We start from the raw sequence: 19946 nt of genomic DNA on the forward strand, positions 1-19946 counted from the left end.
TATCTGCGGATTCAGAAAAATAAAAACGTTTTTACTTCTCTCAAAAAATGGTTAATGCCTTCAAACCCTTATTTAATTTTTCTTAAGATAATGCACTACCTTACCTACCACTCATTTTCTGCTCATAGAGATGTCTAGTAATGACTTCCAATATTATTTCCAATAACTTATTCAAGACAACCACCACAATTTTGACAGTTGATAAAATTCAACCCCACATGTGGATTTGTTTTTATAAAGTTTCATAACAAATTCCGTGCGGAAAAGAAGAAAATCAAAGAGTTTTTTTGACAGTTGATAAAATTCAACCCCACATGTGGATTTATTTTTATTAAGTTTCATAACAAATTCCGTGCGGAAAAGAAGAAAATCAAAGAGTTTCAATAATTACCTCATTTTAATAAATCCCCTTAAGATGGGTGTTCGAGGACTAACAAGTTTCATCGCCCGAAACGCCGAACTCTACCTAAAACCCTTCGAATTACACGACTGCAACTTGGTCATTGATGGCGATAATTTGGCCTGTAATTTGTACAAAGATGCCGCTGGGAGGAACTCAGCTTTTGGCGGGGACTACGACGCCTTCTATCGGACAGTTATTGAATTCTTCCATGTCCTCAGCGAATGCAACATCCGTCCCTATGTCCTCATGGACGGTGGCTACGAAAAGAAGAAACTACGAACTGTTTGGCAACGGCTGCGTGGCAAGATCTCGGTGATCAAGAAAATCGACCCCGTCAACTCGCAGAACATCTTTCCTCTAATGATGCGAGAGGTCTTCATCGATGCTCTGAATGACTGTGCGGTTCCGGTCATGCGATGCGTGTTCGAGGCTGACGACGAATTGGCAGCCCTAAGTCGAAAACTCAACTGTCCGGTTCTCAGCTACGACTCTGATTTCTACATCCACAACGTGAAGTATATCCCCCTGGTCACATTGACGGTGAAGGCGCACAAAAAGAAGGTCAGTCAAAAAGGTGTTCGTGACGAGAATTCCACACTAACAAAATCCAGTGTGAAGCACATGGAGAAAAGGGCAAAATCTCAAAAAATCATTAAGGGCATTGAAGTCGACGCCGAGGACAGAAATGCCCCAAAGACTGGCAAGACTTACAAATACCTGGATTGCTGTATGTACAAGATTGAGAATCTGATTGAACGAGGCTCCCTGAGCAGGGAAAAGTTGCCTCTGTTTGCAGCATTGCTTGGGAATGATTACATCCACAGGGCGGCTTTCAAGACATTCTTTGCACAAATGAAACAAAAGGGAATGGGCAAGAGGACGACGAAGATTCAGAAGAGAATTAGAAAGATCCTCCAGTGGCTGAAGCATGAGACACTCGACTCGGCGCTGGAAAAGATCGTCGGGACTCTCAAGAAGGTACATTTACACTTTATCTATTTCCATTTCTAAAATTAGTAATCCTCTCTTTCAGCCCCAAAGGAACAAGCTTATCGCTCTAATGAAGGGTGCCGTAGAAGGCTACACTACAGAGAGTTGTGCCTCTTTTGAGTTCTTCAAGAACCACTATGAAGATGCCTTTGAAGAGAGCAGTCAAAGCGAGAACGATGAATCAGAAGGATCCGATGAAGATGTAGAAGAATCCGATGAAGAAGTGGAGGAGGATGCTGAAGAAGAGGAGGTTGATGGTGAGGAAGAACTCGAAGAGGAAGAATCAGAAGAAACTCTCGATGACCAGAAGTTGGCCAAGGAAACCGACGACGAAGCACCTAAAGACGAGGATCTAGAGGTTATTGTCTCTGAATCATCAGGAGAAGAGAATTCCGGTGACGGCGAAGATGATTCGGATGATGATGAATCAGATCCCAATACGTTCTTACCCCAATGGTTCAGGGACCGTCTGTACCCGGCTCATCTGCCACGTTTCCTTGTCGATCTGAGTCATCTCCAAATCTACATCAATAATCCTCAAATCGAGCACTTTCCCTTCAACGACTGCAATGAAATTGGAATTCCAATTCTGAAGCACATCTTCTACTTACTCCACAGCGTCGACGGAGATGAAGAGGATAAGATCTTCAAGACAAAACGTGTGAAACGACACTATCAAGCCGCTCGCGACCATGGCGATGACACCGTCCCCTATCTGCGCTATCTCACCCGAGTGACCCGAGTCACAAATATACACACAGTTCGATACCCCTTGGAACAATCCACCAACGTGGCATTTAATCCCGTCACACCCGATCCAGAGCTGTTTCGTGTGGTTTTCAGGAAGCTGAAACTGGATTCGGACAAACTGTTCAAGGAAATCGAGAAACTCCCATCAGACCTTCGAATGTATTTCCTTTCGATTGTCTTTTGGATTCAAAAGACTCCCCATGCAGATCTCCTTCATCTGCACTCGCTTCTCATTTGCCTGGTGCTGCTGAGGACCGTCGACGCTAAAGTAGAACCCATTCGAGATTGTAAGGCTTTCCAAAAGCGCTTTGGCAACATCATCAAGAAGGAACAACTCATCCGAGCCAAGGAGCAAGAGACAGGCACAGTCAAAGAACTCCGTCCGGAAGTAAAAGCTCTACCAGTGATCGAAAGGATGAAGTTCATATCGATGCAGGATTGCCTCCTGGTGCAGGATAATCTCCTCAAACACTTCCACATGCAGGAGATCTTCAAGAAGAAGTACGACGACTTCTCATCGACGGTTCTGCACGGATTCGCCGAGTTCCAATCGGTGGTGTTTAATCTTCACGCTCTCAATGGATTGTTGGGGAATTTCTATGAAAGTCCCAAAATGGCCCAGACCTACTGTGGAGTGTTTCTCTATAATATCTACGAATTGCTGAGATCACGAATTGATCTCAAGTACTTCATCGAACATCACATCTTCCGTTATTCACCGATGATGTTCGATTTGTATGAATTCTTTGCTGATTGGTTGAATCAATTCATACCCGAATGGCAAGGGAATAAAATCGCTGCAAGTACACTGGCTCTGAGTAAGAACGTTTTGAAGAAGAGGAAAGCCGCGGCAAAAAAGAAGGCTGCTGCAGAGGCAGCAGCAGTGGCGGCAGCAGCCACTGAGGAAACCGGTGATTCTAATTCGGAAGTGTGGCAATCTGCATCAACGGAGGAGGGGGAGGAGGAAGATGAATTTTACGATGTGAATAATCAATTCTGTACATTATTGGAAATAAAGTGAAAGATTTATTTGTATTATATTTTTACAAAAATAAAAAGAACTGAATTTGTTTATTTGTACATACTAGTTGACCGTTTAGACGTTGTTCTGTGTGTTTAAGTAGGTTGTTTTTTGGTGGTGCTACAGCACGGCCATTGAGAAAGATGGAAATTCTAAATTTATTCAAACAATGTTAATAAATATGTATAATACATTAATTTAAATTTAAAAGTGGTAAGTGTTCATAAAAGGACTTGTTTAAAATTCTAAACATTAACATTTTCTGAACATTCTTCAGAACAATGGACGCATTCAAAGCGAAATATATATGAACGAATTTAAATGTAAATTAAGGGTAAGCTTACACGGGTATTCATAACACCCATCTTGTTTATTCAAAACCGATTTCACAAAGTTCTAATATTCGCAAGTTCATGTTTCTGGCATAAATGGAATCATGTAAATAAGAAGTAAACAAAAACCTGACTGGAATTAAAAAATTCATAACACATTTATTGCATAGGATAAGCCACAGAGATAAACAGCAAGATCTTAGAATCCTTTCCCCTTGACCTTCACACACCAACTATAGTATTACCCTAATTTGAAATATACTAAATAATTGGAAGAATGTGCACTCAAAGGTTTCATTTAAAAGATTCCAGATTCTTAAGCCTTACTTACATACACAAACTTCTCCATCTAGCTCGGTCCCTAACTCGGTCGGAGCCTAGGTAGACGAAGTACTTAACAACCTCAAAGTTACATACATCTCGTCCCTGTAGATTCTGTCATATGCAGCCTTGAAATCGATGAAAAGGTGGTGGGTATCGATTTGGTGCTCTTGGGTTTTTTCCAGGATCTGCCGTAATGTGAATATTTGATCGGCTGTGGACTTTCCTGGTCTAAAACACACTGATAAGGACCTATCAAGTTGTTGACGATGGGCTTTATATGTTCACATATTACGGCAGAGAAGATTTTATACGCTATGTTAAGAAGACTGATTTCTCTATAGTTAGTGCAGTTTAGAGGATCTCCTTTTTGTCAGGATTGGGCAAACAATACTGAGGTTCCAGTCATCGGGCATGCTTTCTTCAGATCATATCTTGCAGATTAGTTTGTGCATGCACCTAACCAACTTATCATCCGCTCCAGCGGCTTTATTAGCCTTCAGCTTAGATATGGTAATCTTAACTTCGTCTAAGTTGGGATTTTTGGCTTTCGTCGTCTATGTTTAATGGATCATCCTGCCTGACAGCGGCATTCGGTACGTCGTCGCCGTTATACAGTCTGTTATGTACCTGTGAATTTCGTTTCACCTGTTCATAAACCTTTCGAACTTCATTCTAGCTTTCAAACCTCTCAACATATTCGACCGCACGCTTCTTATGCCCTCTCTTTTTCCTTCTAAGAAGTTGGTGTTCCTCTCGCCTCTTCTGCTCATAGAGTTCATGAGCAGCTCTCGTCCTTTTATGCAGTGTCGCCCGGAGTGACTGTTGTTTGGCTGCATTTGCTTGCCAACATTCCTCAACAAACCAGAGGTTCCTTGTTGGTGGCTGCTTGGAACCCAGCACATCAGAAGCGGGTTCTCGGATTGCATCTTGGCAATGTTGCCACTAGTTTTCGGTACATTGTGTTGGTGGCAGAGAACTTCGAGAGTGGTTACTTGTAATTCGGTCGGAAAAGGATTTGGCGATCTCTGGCGATTGTAGCCGTTTGTCGTTGTATCTTCTCCCAGCACCTCCTTGTTTTGCCTTGGGTCAGGAAACCCGAAGTGCTACCTTGGCTACAAAGAGGTAGTGGTCCGAGTTGATGTTAGCTCCTCGGGAAGTTCGGACATCCATGATGCTGGAACGTGTCAGGCGTAAATCGCAATATGGTCAATCTGGTTGACGGTAAATTGATCTTCCTTTGAGAATGTTGAGGTGTGGAAAACGCTTACTGGCTATTATGACGTTTCGCCCGCAGTAAAATCTATGAGCCTGAATCCTTTGCCGGATTCCAAAGATGTCTTCCCTTCCTAGCTTATGGCATTAAAATCGCCCAGGACTATTTTAATATCGTAGCTAGGACACTGTTCATATGTTTTGTCTACAGGCTCGAAGAACATATCTTTGGTGTTGACGTCTTTCTCTTCTGTGGGGGCGTGGCGCGCATATCGTGCTAATGTTGCCGAATTTAGCCTTGATGCGTATGGTCATGAGGCGCTCATTGATGCACCCATAGCTTAAGACTTCTTGCCTAAGTCTGGCTCCAATGACAAAGCCGCATCCAAATAAGCGCTGTTGGTTTTCGTGGTAGCAGTCGATTCTTAAGCCAATCGTTCTATAACTGATATCCACCAAAAGGATATGGTTGTACTAGGTTTTAAAAACTCGAGTCTCCGTAGAATATGGGCTGTGTTTGATACTGTCCCCTTTGGTCAAACAAAATCCTACTCCACCTGTTCCTTATCTATTCATTTCTAATGTTGAAGAATTGAAAAGAGCTCGTGTAAATTTTATGATTGAAAGCTTCCGTATAAATTTAATTTTTAACTATTTGAATTCTGAGTACATCCCAATAACACAACAAACTGCAAAATAGGTTCAACGAGTTATTTGGGTCGGTAATGTTTCACCAGTTGTGAGGGAACAAAATAAATACGGGTGTGCCTCAGGGCTCTAAACTGTCTCCGAAACTCTTTCTCATTTTATTTATTAATGATCTTCTGTCTGTAACTTCTAATTCAATTGATTGTTTCGTTGACAATATAACTTAGATTTTCATATTCGTTTTCAGCCTTAAGAGGGAGACTCTTCTTTGAATGCGAGAACAAAAAAAAATATGAAAAGTTCATTAAATTTGGTACAGTGGGAAATAGAAAACCACATGAAATTTAATGCTTCCAAAACCCAATCCTCTCTTGTGGCATTATGGTTTTGGGGACAGTTGTATCATTGAAACAGAACATCTCGGTATTCTTTCGTCGAACGATCACATACACGATATCATTTAAAACGCAACAAGATCTTTGGATTACCTGAGACGATTCAACAAATGTTCCTGTCCTTCTGGATTAGCAACAATTTTCAAAACTGGAGCTTAACTCTCAATATTAAACTGGTGCTTTAGAAACTTAACTAACCCTCTTGGAAATCGTTCAAAAAAAGTGCTTTTGAAAATGATTACTTGAGCATAGGTGTAATGTTTGCGCTTTTTTCCATTGCATTCTTCCCCTTAGACATTTTAAAGGTAATACTCGCGCTTCTAGGAATGTCCATCAGTTTACCTTTGAGCCCAACATTAGCCATACTGTCAAGTACAGAGATTCGTTACTTAGCCGTACAACATGAATGCGGAATACCTTACCACGATCTGTCTTTCCCTGAAATTGTCGCCTTAAGGAATTCAAAACCTGTTAAGCAAACAAAAATTTGAAAAACAAATCTGTCAGTTTCCCTTTTTGGAATTATGCCTCTTTTCTACTACCGTTAAAAAAGAGTTTAAGGCGATTAAAATGCGCTTACCTATCGTCGTGCTTTAGTTACTTAAAAAACGAGCATTGTTCATGAAAAATACAAGAGTGACGTTTTTGTAAGGACATTGTCAGAGAACAGATAAATATTTTATGTGTTACTTTGACTCGGAAGGCCTAATCAAAGGAAGTCCAAACAAATGGTCTTTTCGATAAAAATGTCCACATATTTGAAATGATAGATGAGATTCTGGTCAAGTTTTTGATCTTTTCAATTGGGTTCCTGTTTCCTGTTCCTCTTTTGTCTTATTTTTAATTTTGAATAATATCGGATCCATTCCTTCAAAAATGATCCCCAATCCATTGAGCCTTTTGGTATAAACTTTCTCTAAAGCTTGAGCACGGTCTGATAAAAATAACACCAAAGTTGCTCCCAAGTAAGACGGTTCTAGGATTATCCGTTACAATGGGCAGGTTCAGGCGACATAAGGGACTTGAAAGTAAGGCAAGTTTCTAGTATCTGATTGGCCAGCTGACACAAATTTGCCTTCCAATTAAGGCAACTTCATTGGAAAGTTGGCTGGAAAGTTAGTCAAGAAAAATCTTTCTCACTATCAAATCAAGTCTACTTGTGCCAAAATGACAGTTGATCTTGTTTTATCATTCAACTGAAAGCTAAACTTTATTACTCTATGATTTATTAATTTCTGCAAAGCTTCATTTAATGCTTCTTGTAAAAGAGTTCCTTGTCAATTTGGAAAAGAAATAAGTAATATTTCTTTACAACAGAAATGATAATTAACTTGTAGCTTGCCTGAAGAGTGTTTTGTAGACAATAATGTTTTTTGGTAGTTTTTTTTTACTATTAACTTAAAGTAGAGGTTTGTGAAGTAAAGTTCTGAATTTGAATTTTATGACACTTGAAAAACTAACTAGCTGACTTGGTCAAAGTTTACGTTCAAAGAATGCTGTTGACTGCAATTGAAGTCCCGAAACTGCCCAATGGGTTCTCATAAAAACAAGTTTTAAGCAATTTTCTATCAACCATGTAAACCCCTTATTTTATCTGTCAAAAGTGACAGAAAATACTTTGGCCGACATCTTGCAATCGTTTGAAACTCGTCAAAACCCAATTTTTTGTATTTTTAAATAACTGCCAAAACTCAACACACCAAAAATGATATTTAAGTCAAGTTTATTATTTTTATTTTCAATAATTATCCTATAAATTGTATTGTTCTTTGTTTATATATTTTTTAAAAAAAGGAAGTTGTATTTTATGTTTTTCTTTTTTATTCTTAAAAATAAAGTAAAAGGCAAATTATTGTAATCCGAAGTTGTAGAAATCGAAATATGTTTTTTAATATTTTTGTTTTTTAGAGATTTAGAGATGAGGGAGTTTGTTTTATTTTTGTTTGTTCTTTTTTATCCATTACACTACGAAATAATTTCAAAATCCTCATCTGATCCATCGTCTTCTTTGTTCGTAGCTGCTCCAGTAGCACGTAGATGGTTAAGATCCTCAAAACCTTCAAAATTACAGAAAAAAAATTCAAATCATTTTGTGATTCTTTTGAATGAATTAAAAACAAATCAAACCTTCTTGATTGGTGCAGTTGATGCCGCTTGCAACAGCAGCAGATTTCCATTCGGGTGAACGGGCTTTTGTGATTTCAAACAATGGCTGACTACTCGAGGTAATTACCTCGGTTTTCAGTTTGTCGATAATTATTTCGAAACTGATTCTTGATTTGCAAAGGAAGCACTAAAAAGAAAAAGAATAACAGTTTAATGATTTTTTAATCACAGTCGAGGATCCCAGAAATAAAAACTTACCAATGCTAATGATGGATCCATTGCTTGAAAATCAATTCGTCCGGCATACTTCTGATGGTATGTTTCATCTAAATCAGATTCGTCAATCGAACCTTTATTGCCAACGCTTCCCGAGCGTTGTGTTGTGTGTGGATCTAAGAATAACACCTCATCGTCAACGTAGCCAATAAAGTAGAGGGCTTGATTGGGACGGCCTCCAATCATTCCAACGCTACCGACTAATTCAAAGCATTTCTTTAGGGCAGGCACGTAAATTGGATTGATGGTGTTTAATCCTAAACGCAGAGGAATGATCAGTAGCAAGGGCTTCCAGGTGTCGTCATTGGTTTCGTTTTGAAGGCAGAGTGAGTCTATTTGAGGAAAGGAAACAATAAACTTAGTACTTGGTAAAGAGATAGGAGAAGCTTTCTTACATATTTCATCTGTAACTACGACGTTGTCCAAAGCTACATGCACGACAATTGAACACCAATCGTCATATCGAACCAGTTTCCTGCAATAAAATCAATATTAAGGCTTTGGAATCACACCTTTAAGAGCCTAAATTCAACCCAACTTACTTTAACACCTGTGCTACAGTATTCGGTCCGAACCATTGTCCGACTTTCTTATCTTCGGAATCGCCCATCAAGGCGATTTGGTGAATCGAGAAGAAGCTCTTTCTCGAGTCCTCAAAGCGATTCACAATCTTCAAGTAGGTTGAGTCAAAGCATTCTGGCGTCCAGAACCAGTCCCGCCCCAGATGCAAGTCAATCAAAGCCTGTGCCAGGACCATCTGGCCACAACGCAGCATGCAACCCCATCCCTTGTCCGTGGTGAGTTGACACTCTCCCAGAGGTACGAACCCCCGACGATAGGTGCACCATAACTTGGACTGTATGTCCCTTCGGATTAGTTCTAATTCTAAGAGAGAAGGACTATTTAGGTCACTATGATTGATTCCTTCCCAAAAACTTACCCTGAATAGCATTGTAACTTTTTCCAAGAACCCAGACAGTTGTGTTTGTTTTGGGAATATCATCAGGCTCGGCGCAGAGACCACCGTCTGTGCCTAAATACGTGACGAATACATTGTCCATCGTCTTGGAAACATTGGTATAGAACTCGTACAGTCGATCGATCTTTGCGATGCAATAAAATCGCAACGGCGATGGCAGATTACGATTCCTGTACAAATCTAGAGCCACGACGAAGATTACGATGATAATTACTGCAACCAGCAATCCTACCCAAACGCCCAACGACGACAACAACGACGACGAAGGGATGCAGATCGAGATGGAGTGTAGAAGTGCTTCCAGATTCGCAGACAGGTTGAAAAGGAGATATTATTATTTTCGTCAAGATGTGTTTCTGTTTGGTGTTTTTCCTTCCTTGCTTGGTTTTCTTTTTGTGTCGAGTGTGGGAGGCGACCTTCACATTATCTGGTTCGTCGTCTTTTCTGGCCAATTTACTTTCAATTTTAGATTTAGTCGAAACTGGGAGAAGGAATCAAACAAAAGACGACGACGTATTTCTTGGGTGTTCTTGAACTGAATTTTATTACTGAATGGCGTTTTCTTCTTTTTATCAAAATCTTTACTTTTTTCTTCTTGTGTGTCGCCTCTTTGAGTAATAAAAACAATGGCAAAAGTCGAATGGATAAGAGAATAGGAGAAATGGAAAAAAACACGAATGAGACCGAGAAGAGAAAATAATAAAATGTACGTAATCAAATATCAAATAATGAAGAAATAGACCAATGACATGACGAATGATGAAAATAAACGGAAGCAAAAATATAAACGCACAGCCAAATGTCAAAACAAAAAGGTCGAGGAAATGACATAAACAGGTTTTTGTTGTTGTTTTTGGTTGATATTAGTTGAAGATTGTTGGTGAAATAAATAAAGCGAAGTTGGGTGTGTTTGGTTTAGAAGTTTAAGGGTGGAATCGCAGTGTGAATATGGAGTTGGGTTATTTTTAAAGGCCACACCAAGGGCTTAAAATAGAAAGTTTTTTGACGATTTTGTTTTCAAAAATACTACAAAATAAATCGAGATAAAAAGAGACAGGATTTATTAAATATATCTCTGACTGCTTAAAATATTTTGTTCAAAATGGTGTCTGCCTTGGCGAAAATCTAGTAGGTACTTAAAGGATTATTTATTAATTACTTAGTAAAATACGATTTCTGAACTGACGGCTGTCAATTATTGAAATGTATGAATTATTTTATTAGTTCTTTGGTGGAAGATTTGCAGAAAAATCAAGATTTGCGAAGTTCTTACTGATCATAAAAATTCAATTTTTATTTTCCATTTTATCCAAATTTATCTTCCCAGAAATGAACTGTCAAAAATTGCATGGTAACATTTTTTTCAGAAAAGGTTGATTTATCATACGTATTTTACCAATTTAAAACTAAACGAAGAAAGGAAATCGAAGTAATAAAGAAAAATATAAATATCCTTACATTCTCGTAACTATTTTAGTATAATGGCGTTGTTCACATTTTGACAACTCAATATTTTATCTGGCTTACTTTTTAATCACTTTTTGAATATCAAAATGAATATGAATATAGACTAGTTTACATTTTGGAACTTTACGGAAGTTAAAACATATTCCTAAGCAAAATTAACGGAAGATGTTCTGAAGGTACAATTCAAATTTAAGGTCTGACTTAAAACTTTGAAGTTATAAGTCACCTTCTCACTAGCCAATATATGTAGTTTTTGTACGTGTTCTTTTAGTGTCAATCATATCAACAACGCTAACTATATTTGTTGTTGTCTATATTTTTGTAGTCTAGTAAGGGTTTCTAAAAGTTCTTAACCCATATTCATTTATTTTACGTTCAATTGTGAAGGTCCATCCAAGCTCAAAGACGTAATCGAAAATTTGTTAACGTTTAGCGCAAATCATGTATGAGTGTCAATTAATGTATAAAATGTCACCTGAAAATTCAGTTGAGAATCAACTAAGGCTAAGTTCGGACTATATTTAATTTGTTGTCAGCCCATCCCATATAGCATTTATTGCAGGTTGGCGAATTTTTGTTCCAAAGCCTTACGTTTTCATAATAAGAAGGTTATCTGATTCAATTTGGCGTGTACACAGATGATTTATTTTTACGACAAAAAAAACTTTAGTAATTCGCGGATCTGACATGTTTTAAGTCTAACAATGACATTTGTGGCATACTTGCAGACGAAATTGTAGGTTCAAACGATTGTAAAACATTTTTAGCAATTTGCTTACAACATCTGACAGTTATCTTCTTAATTTAAATGTTATTTAAGGTCATCTAACTTCAAAAATTCAGATGTACATACATATATGAATTCTGAGCTCAGTGTGCTCGTGTTAAGCTCACTGAATTACATATTCATAATTTCAAACTAATTTTTTCCTAGTAAACAAAAATTCTCTGAGTAACTTAAAAGGTTATTTCGTGCACGATAGTTTTTCTTGGCACGTGGAAACATATTCTCATAAATAAATCATATCAATTAACATTATTGATTAACTATACGACAACTTATTTTTTTGTTTAAGAAGTTACCCAACCTGCAAAAGGTAATAATATACTCCTATCATACAAATATTTATGTAATTTATGTAGTCTAAGTTGTTAAAAAAAATAAATAAAAGAACTTGAACTTATTAGACATTAAAATTAATTCCTAGTCATTTAACCACAAATACCACGCCCATAAGTGTCAACCGTTCACTTTCCACAGATTCGATATTAACTCATTTTACAAACTAATAAACCTCTTAGTATTATTCTTATCTTTGAAAATTTCCATTTATAATTTAGACATATAAATAAATTCTAAATAACAAATGAAGCTGGACAAGAAACAAGAGTAGTTTTAAGATACGCAAACACCCTCTATAAAGCTCGTGGAACACAAGCCTCCCACTATACAAACAAATGAATGGTAATGTAGGTTTACCAATCTAATTAATTTACACTCAGGATCATGTTCTGTTTATTTCGTATTGAAATCGATCTGTCAAGATTTAAACAAAATTACATTAATAACATTTTTGCCTACTGTTTTTTCTTAATTTGGAGCATGTAATTTGCATATCCAGGAAATTGTTTTTTAACTGAAAAGGGAGGCTTTTTGTCGCTTAATCTTCAAAAGAGGGTTGGTATAATCTGTATCCAATTAAAGAACCGTGAAAAAAACTTGTCAGATCAATTAAAGCAAAACAATCTATTATGTCAAATAGAACATGGCAGTTGTTATAAAGACTTATAGATTAAACTTAAGGACGTCACATATAATTGATTTTACTGTACGGCTTACTGTTTTATATTTTCAATATTTTACACGTCCCAAGACCTTGAACCTGGATTTTGTTTGAGGGTCTACTTTCCATCTAAAAATTGCTAAGTGACATTTCCATTATGACACGAGGTCACTTGCACTACTGTTTGACAGGTACTTAATCGCATATGAATGAAGTCCATAAGTCTCATTGATTTGAGTTCTTTTTTTTTTATAAATGTTGCTTAGTTCAAATGATATTTAAATAAGGCCCACTTTACACTAAGAAACGTCATTTTATCAAAACATCTAATATGTTATATGCAATATCAATGCATCACCAAACATTTGGTAACATATTTTGAGGTCAAACAAAAATCTTAAGCAAACATATAAATTAAAGAACAAACTAGCTATAATTGTATCTAATCGATAAAATACTTCAAATCCATCCAACCAAGCTCCCTTTCTATTTCGTTAGCCATTTCATGGTTGACTACCCTCGCATACTCATAGGTGTGTCTCAGGTGTTCCGAGAATAGTAGCCTTCATCCATTATCATATGGAATTCTTGAATATTGTTTTTTTCTTTTTTTCTAAATTCAATTCTTTCAAAGAAAGAACCAGGAGGCAAGACCAATAAACTTTTAACAAGGGTTACATTCAAAATAAATAAAACTTCAAGGAAACTTAATTGAATGATCTACTTAATGAAGTCTCATGGTCTCGGTTTAGAGAGAGAACAAATATAATTGGCTTCCTTATGTCAACTATTTATAAATTGTCTTGGCATGGCGCACGCGCTATAAGCTTATGAATCACTTAAACAACCATCTAAATTATTGAAAGTGACAGGTATAAGAGCGAATTAAAACCAAATGACCATAGAAGATTTGATTGAGCTTTAAAACCTTTATCACGGTCATTTGATCAAGTGAGTTTTCATCACGATCAATCAAACTATATAACCCAGACTTCTTTAACTTTAAAGAACTAATTAATCACTTACATGAACTGATTATATGCATTTGGGGCAGCAAAAAATTAAGAGAATCAATCAGACATCCGTCACGCTCACGATATCCCAACCGCAAACATATTTATAGCCTCGATGTACGCTTAAGATAGGTCTCGATCCGGACCTATGTGCAGCACATTCTTATGGTCATTGAAAATAGTTTTGTTAGCCATTTAACTATCGCTTAAAAAATCCGCTAGTTAGGTTTCATACCTGCATGCACAGATAATTAATAAGTCTGCCACTGATTTGCATTCATTTATAGGAAATGTGTAGCCGTGTTCCATATAGCGTGGAGTGGTAAAAACACCTGCAACACGATTTCATGAAGCTTTTGGTCCAGTTTAAATGTTCTCTGCGATTTTGTGACAATATTTTTGCAGCACTCCGAAAGAGTCTTTCTATTAAAAAAAACATGCCACACGGCTAGACCCCAGTAGTTGCTGCCTTTGGAATGTCATAAACACTTAAAAAGAGCATTTTAGAATTCCATTGGAAATTCCAACATCTATTTCTGGTTTTTGCCCTTTTTATCGCCAACATTACTTTACTCACGTGTCGGTCGCTCTTAAACCATTTGTTTTCTTTTAAGTTTGAACAACCCACCCAACTGCAACACTATATTATTGGTCAATATGATGTTTGTTACAGTTTATATCTTAACAACTGTCAGTGTCAGAAATTATGCAAGTTTCGCCCACAGATCGTATAAAATGTCACAGCATGGCTGACACTTTATGGTAATCGCGTGTGTAAAAATTAATTTTTTTGCAAAGCTGTGGGATGACAATAAAGCCATGTATAAAACAATTTGTTTTTTCTTCTAGAGAGGATTTTTTAATTTTATGGAAATTTATTTGTTTGTCTCAAGAGGAAGTTGTTTCTGTGTGACAATGAATTTGATAGCTAAAAGAGTTGTGTCTATATAAAAATGCGATGACTTTAATCAGGAAGTAAATAAAGAAATAAATTGGAACAAAATTTGAATTCAGATTGATTTTGGCAATAGATAAACAAATGATTAATCTGATGTTTATTATGGCGAAATGATTCATCAATGAAGATAATTTTAAGTTGAGTTCAAATATAAAAAAGATAGGGAAAGTGATTTCATTTCTGATTACTGCATCTAATAAGTCCCGTGACTGAAGGCAGTAATAGAGGCTTTGTAAGTTTCTTTGTTAAACGTAAGCTAGTGTAAACCGATAATTAGAATAACTTAAATGAAAACATAAATATATTTACAAAATAAAATTGTCCTGTTTCCGTTTCAATTCTTACATTTTGTTCCTCCAAATCTCTGAAAAAATTACATTAATTGCTTAAGATTTGTTGTACTTTTTGAGATTTCAGTTGGTGGAACGCGCCTAGTAAGGTACAATAACACTTTAATGAGAATTTGTTGCCCTATGATTAGCTGTGTTCCAGACCTAGTTTCAATCAGTTTCAGACTTAAAGTTTTAATTATTTTTAGTCCGCAGTCATTTAATACTTTAAAAATTTCGCTAATTCTTACAAAAGAGAGCGTGCCCGAGAGAATACATTTCCCCTTTTTGGCAGAATTATTCCGAGAAATTTCTTCTGGGAATTTTTTGGCTGTCTGTCAAATTGGATTCGACGTTCGATCATGTGTTTTTGACAGCTAGCAGTCGTACCAATAACTATTGAATTAAGGTTGCCTAAGTAATTCTTTTATTTTCATTTTAGTTTTGGTAAATGTGAATATTGTTTATATTTTTTATTTTATTTAATTAATCAAATAATTTTCATAAAATTTAAATCTTTTTATTAAACTCTTACTGAAGAAGAAATTTGTAGTAAAAAAAAAGGACATAGTCAATATTTATTTGACATTGTAGTGATTTTTTGAGTTTTGTAGTTTAACGAATAATTTTATTTTTATTTAAAATAAATATAAGTTTACTTTTGTTGATAATTATTTAATTCGATACTTATTCATGATTAAGTTGATTGAAACTTATCAATGATCTTCTGTAACTCTGCTCGAATATATTTTTCGACGTTAAAAAAGTAGTCCAAACTCGGGCAAATTCGTGCGAAAACTGTTCCAGACATTTTGAAAGTTTGCTTTTTGACATTTGACCTACCTTGACTGCGAGAATGTCTGGAACACACTTATTATGATTTTTACTAAACCATTCTAAAAGTTTTGTTTTGGGTTTAAAATAACGACAGTTCTTATAACTTCTTGATTAGGTATATTTCGGGATCAAGTACAGAATCAAATTTGAGCCTTTTCTGAGTTGTATTGGCATTTGATAGTTCTTCCTTAAAGTTTTGGATGTATTTGACAGCTTATTTTACAACTGTCAAAATAAGATAGTGAACTACAAAATATACTCCAAAACAAAAAAGTTCGTAAGTGTAAAGGTGTGCATAAGAATTTGAATTGGATTACTCCAAGCCTTAATTTTTAGAAATAACAGTTGAACAGAACCTTATAGTCAGCGTTAAAAGCCCCTAATAAACTTAGAACGACAATCGTAATTTATAATCTTTCAATTTATTATTGTAAATTGCAGAGAGCCATGGGCAATATGAATTGGCACTATATACAAAAAGCCATATCAAAGCATAATTGTTATAGACTAGACCACAAAGTCTCTTGGAAAAAATATCTGTTACTATATTTGTTGCAATTTTAAATAGTTGATTGGTTGGTGGTGACTGAGTCACATTTTTAAGCACGATGTGGATATGCATAACTTTTTAATTTAGGTAGGAATAGGTAGTGCCACCATGTTATGGTTGTTTGCGGTTTTCTTTATAATATCCATTGCCTTGAAAAATTGTGATAAATATTCACATTTTTATTGTACCTTTATTCTATCCTCTTTGTGTTCTTAGAATTAAGATCATTTATATGATGGTGGTAAATTAAGGTATAAATGACCAAATTAGGTTAAGGCTGATAGTTTTTCTGGCGCCTAAGTGAAACTTTTAATTCTAGTCTATACTTTCAAAGCGCCTAGGTTCTTAACGATAACTGTCATTTTGGCACTTATTAAAAAACCCATTTCATAAGGAAGTATAAGCACTTTCGTTGTGGAGCTTTGATATATTTGACACTATGCAGACAAAACATTCGTGGTGTCATGGTATTGATATGTCAACCTTTATTAATTGTTTTGTACACATATTTATCAGTTATTAAATTTAATAATGGCTAACAACAATAACTCTTTAACAATGCATTATATTTGAAAGAAAAATAATTGCATGTGAACGATATAATGTATGATCTTTATCGGCATCAGAATTATAAGCTAATGACAATTAAGGTAGATTTAATGATCTGTCAATTACTTATGGCTTTGTTTGCATTTTTTAGAAAGTCATAAAAGAAACTTTTGAATGTTCATTGTCGCTCTTATTTGTTCTTATACTCGTATGATATAAATCTAATAAGTATTAACTCATTATAATACCTGCATTTATGTTTTTCAAGTTCATATTTGCAATATTTTATGTGCGTGTATTTGTCAATATTAAAGCAGGTTGACACTTTGTAAAGAATATATTGCGCACACTAAAAGCCTTTAAAATATTATTTGTTAAGGCTCCAAAAGAAAGACTATTTAAAGAAGACTTTACAAGCTTTTAAGATTATATACGATCTTCAATTTGGTGACATCATCTGTCAGTCCTAGTATACATTAGATGGCACAATATGACATTTTGACATCCATCATCTAACTTTGCTTGCACTCATTTTGGGAAAAATCAAAGTGTTAGCTTCACTTTCCTGTGTCCTCAAAGCTATTAAGTGGGAGCGAGACAAAATATTTAACGTCAAATTGAGTAACTTCAAAAGATTTCAATGCAAACTCTGCCTTTTAAATCGTGTCTAAGACAAAGTAACACATAGACTTAAAAAAATAACTCCTTTGAAGCGACTTAATTGTTTTGACGTTTCATCATTTTTGCAGTGGTTATAGGGAACTGCAGTGACATTTAAGGTGAAATATGCATTTGTTTGGGAATTTATAAATACTTTATTCATCGACTATAATTTTAAAAACAATATGATGCATATAAACAATTATTTTTCGCATTTTAAACTTAAACAAATCTCGTTGGCGCAAAACAATGTTAATCGTGCTTCATGCTCCACATTATGTTTTTGTGGTTTTTTTTAATTGTGCACTCAATCAACTTGATCTCAAACCTGTCAAATTATAAACAATAGCCTATATTTTTGTATTGTGCAAAAAAGCATTTGTTTATTGTGTAGTTCAAATATGTATCTTAAGGTGTTTCTTTCTTTACAATGTTTGTTTCAAGGCAAAAATACCTATACATGATCTTGTTTAGGAATTTATGGTTTTTAGTCTTTTAAAATTTAGTCATAAATCTTGCTTGTGCTTTGTAAACTTTTAGCTATAAATTTGATTTCTAAGAAGATTGTGTTTTGGAATGGATTTCCTGGGTTTAATTTTGCTTCAATTTTTTAAGTGTATTTTGTTTCTCAATAGGTATACATTTATTACTCGTTGAATTACTTTTTCTTGTTTTGGATGAACTAAGTTCAAATAAATTCAGATAAACTAATTCCGTCATATAACCTCAAACCTTGAAAAGAAGGTGTGATTGAATTTAAAACAAAATTAAGGCGGATTTAGGTATATCTTATATCTCATATGAACTTGGATGTATATTGCTTTTAAGCCAATTCAAGTTTATTGGAATTTCTTGTCGTATGAATAACCCCTAATTTCTTTACCAACTAAGCCATTTTTAATTTTAAATGTTTTCAAAAAACCTATGATTTTCTGCAAGTCTACTATTTACTGCTTAAAATACCAAAATCCAAATTTAAAAAAAAAAATAAGTCCTGAGTTGACTATTATCTGACATCGGTAAGAACTGTCAAACTCCAAAGTCAATTGTCTTGGCTTAGTTCTACATGTCACATACAGTCATTGCCAGTCTTCTCTTTTAGTTTAAATCCTTTTATCCTACAGCGGCCAGTATCTTAGTCTTAAATTATAAAAGTATTATTATGTCTAAGTTGACAATTATCCATCACCGCTAAGAACTGTCACAGAACAATGTCAATTAGAGTGGTTGAGCTCTAGATGTCATGTACAGTTTTATTTAGACAGCTTATTTTTCGTTTTTCTTCATTTCTGGTCTAAGTAATTTCTTAAACAAACAACTATAAGATTACCTTTCATAAAAACAACATTATGTAAATATACTAGTATACTCATATTAATCAACAAAACGAAATCCATTCTCTTTGCAATGTTCCATTTAAATTTCATTACCCACCACCAAAAAATATCAATTAACTTACCAAAAAAAACCTAAAAAAGATCAAGTACAATATATCTACAACTTTTACTGTTTTTGCACTTCATCATGATGAACATCCATAACGTTGAGCATGAACTGAACATCATCGCATCTCGCCATCCTACACAATTACGTCACATTTCTCCATTCGTTCGAAATTTACTAACCAGGGTTGCCATGTCCCAAACTATTTCGATTGTCCAAAATGAGAACCGAAAAAGTAGCTCAAATAATAGCCCAATATCAATTAAAAAAACATACATTCATTTAAGAAAAATGTTTTTCCACTATAACGTAACTGACAGTCAATATAAGATTTGGGCTACTTATAGCCCAATTATTTTTGAGCTGTCATATATAAATAGCCCAATCTGGCAATCCTACCTCCAACCACTTTCAATCTTTCAACGAAAGAGGACACCAGCTCGCATAGCACTCAACGAAATTGAAATTGGAGTAGGGCATGATCTTTCCCGACTTAGGTTAATTGATGACCACAACAACTGGCTCTGGCTTATTGCTGGCTTCATTGTTGCTTCTGCTATTCATTCAATGTGGGGATAACCCAAGAGTATAGAGCAGCGAGGTACATCGTTGAAAGTAAAAGTCGTTTGTCAACAAAGTTACTGGATGATCTTTCAAGTTGAGATAAGATATTGGAGGTGTGATGGTGTTAAAGAGATATTCCAGATTAAATTATAAATTGCGGATGAGAGAAGTACCTTAAAATGTATTATGTAGGTACATCCTTAACCGGTTGTGATTCATTCTATTTATAGATCCGTTTTCGTTTTTATTGAATGAATACTTAATTTATTATTATTCTTTATTAATTTACCTTTAATAATAATATTCATAAAGTAAAATGTGAAAACCCCAATTATATAGAACTTATTTCCGTCCGG

General features: G+C 35.3%; 2 protein-coding genes across 2 annotated transcripts; one reads left to right on the forward strand and one right to left on the reverse strand.

Annotated features, from left to right (window-relative positions):
• Positions 1 to 307: 307 nt before the first annotated feature.
• Positions 308 to 3230, forward strand: LOC129951084 (protein asteroid). The gene is made up of 2 exons (XM_056063094.1): positions 308 to 1381; positions 1437 to 3230. The coding sequence occupies exons 1-2, from the start codon at positions 416 to 418 to the stop codon at positions 3162 to 3164; spliced, it is 2694 nt and encodes an 897-aa protein (XP_055919069.1). The 5' UTR covers positions 308 to 415; the 3' UTR covers positions 3165 to 3230.
• A 4553-nt stretch (positions 3231 to 7783) lies between these two features.
• Positions 7784 to 10177, reverse strand: LOC129951628 (cysteine protease ATG4B). The gene is made up of 6 exons (XM_056063874.1): positions 9398 to 10177; positions 9000 to 9342; positions 8853 to 8932; positions 8440 to 8789; positions 8203 to 8368; positions 7784 to 8132 (listed from the first exon to the last, which is right to left on the reverse strand). Exons 1-6 carry the CDS (start codon positions 9516 to 9518, stop codon positions 8041 to 8043), a joined length of 1152 nt encoding a protein of 383 aa, XP_055919849.1. The 5' UTR covers positions 9519 to 10177; the 3' UTR covers positions 7784 to 8040.
• Between the last annotated feature and the right edge of the window lie 9769 nt (positions 10178 to 19946).

The sequence above is a fragment of the Eupeodes corollae genome, chromosome 3 (genome assembly GCF_945859685.1).
Source record: "Eupeodes corollae chromosome 3, idEupCoro1.1, whole genome shotgun sequence".
Lineage (NCBI taxonomy): Eukaryota > Metazoa > Arthropoda > Insecta > Diptera > Syrphidae > Eupeodes > Eupeodes corollae.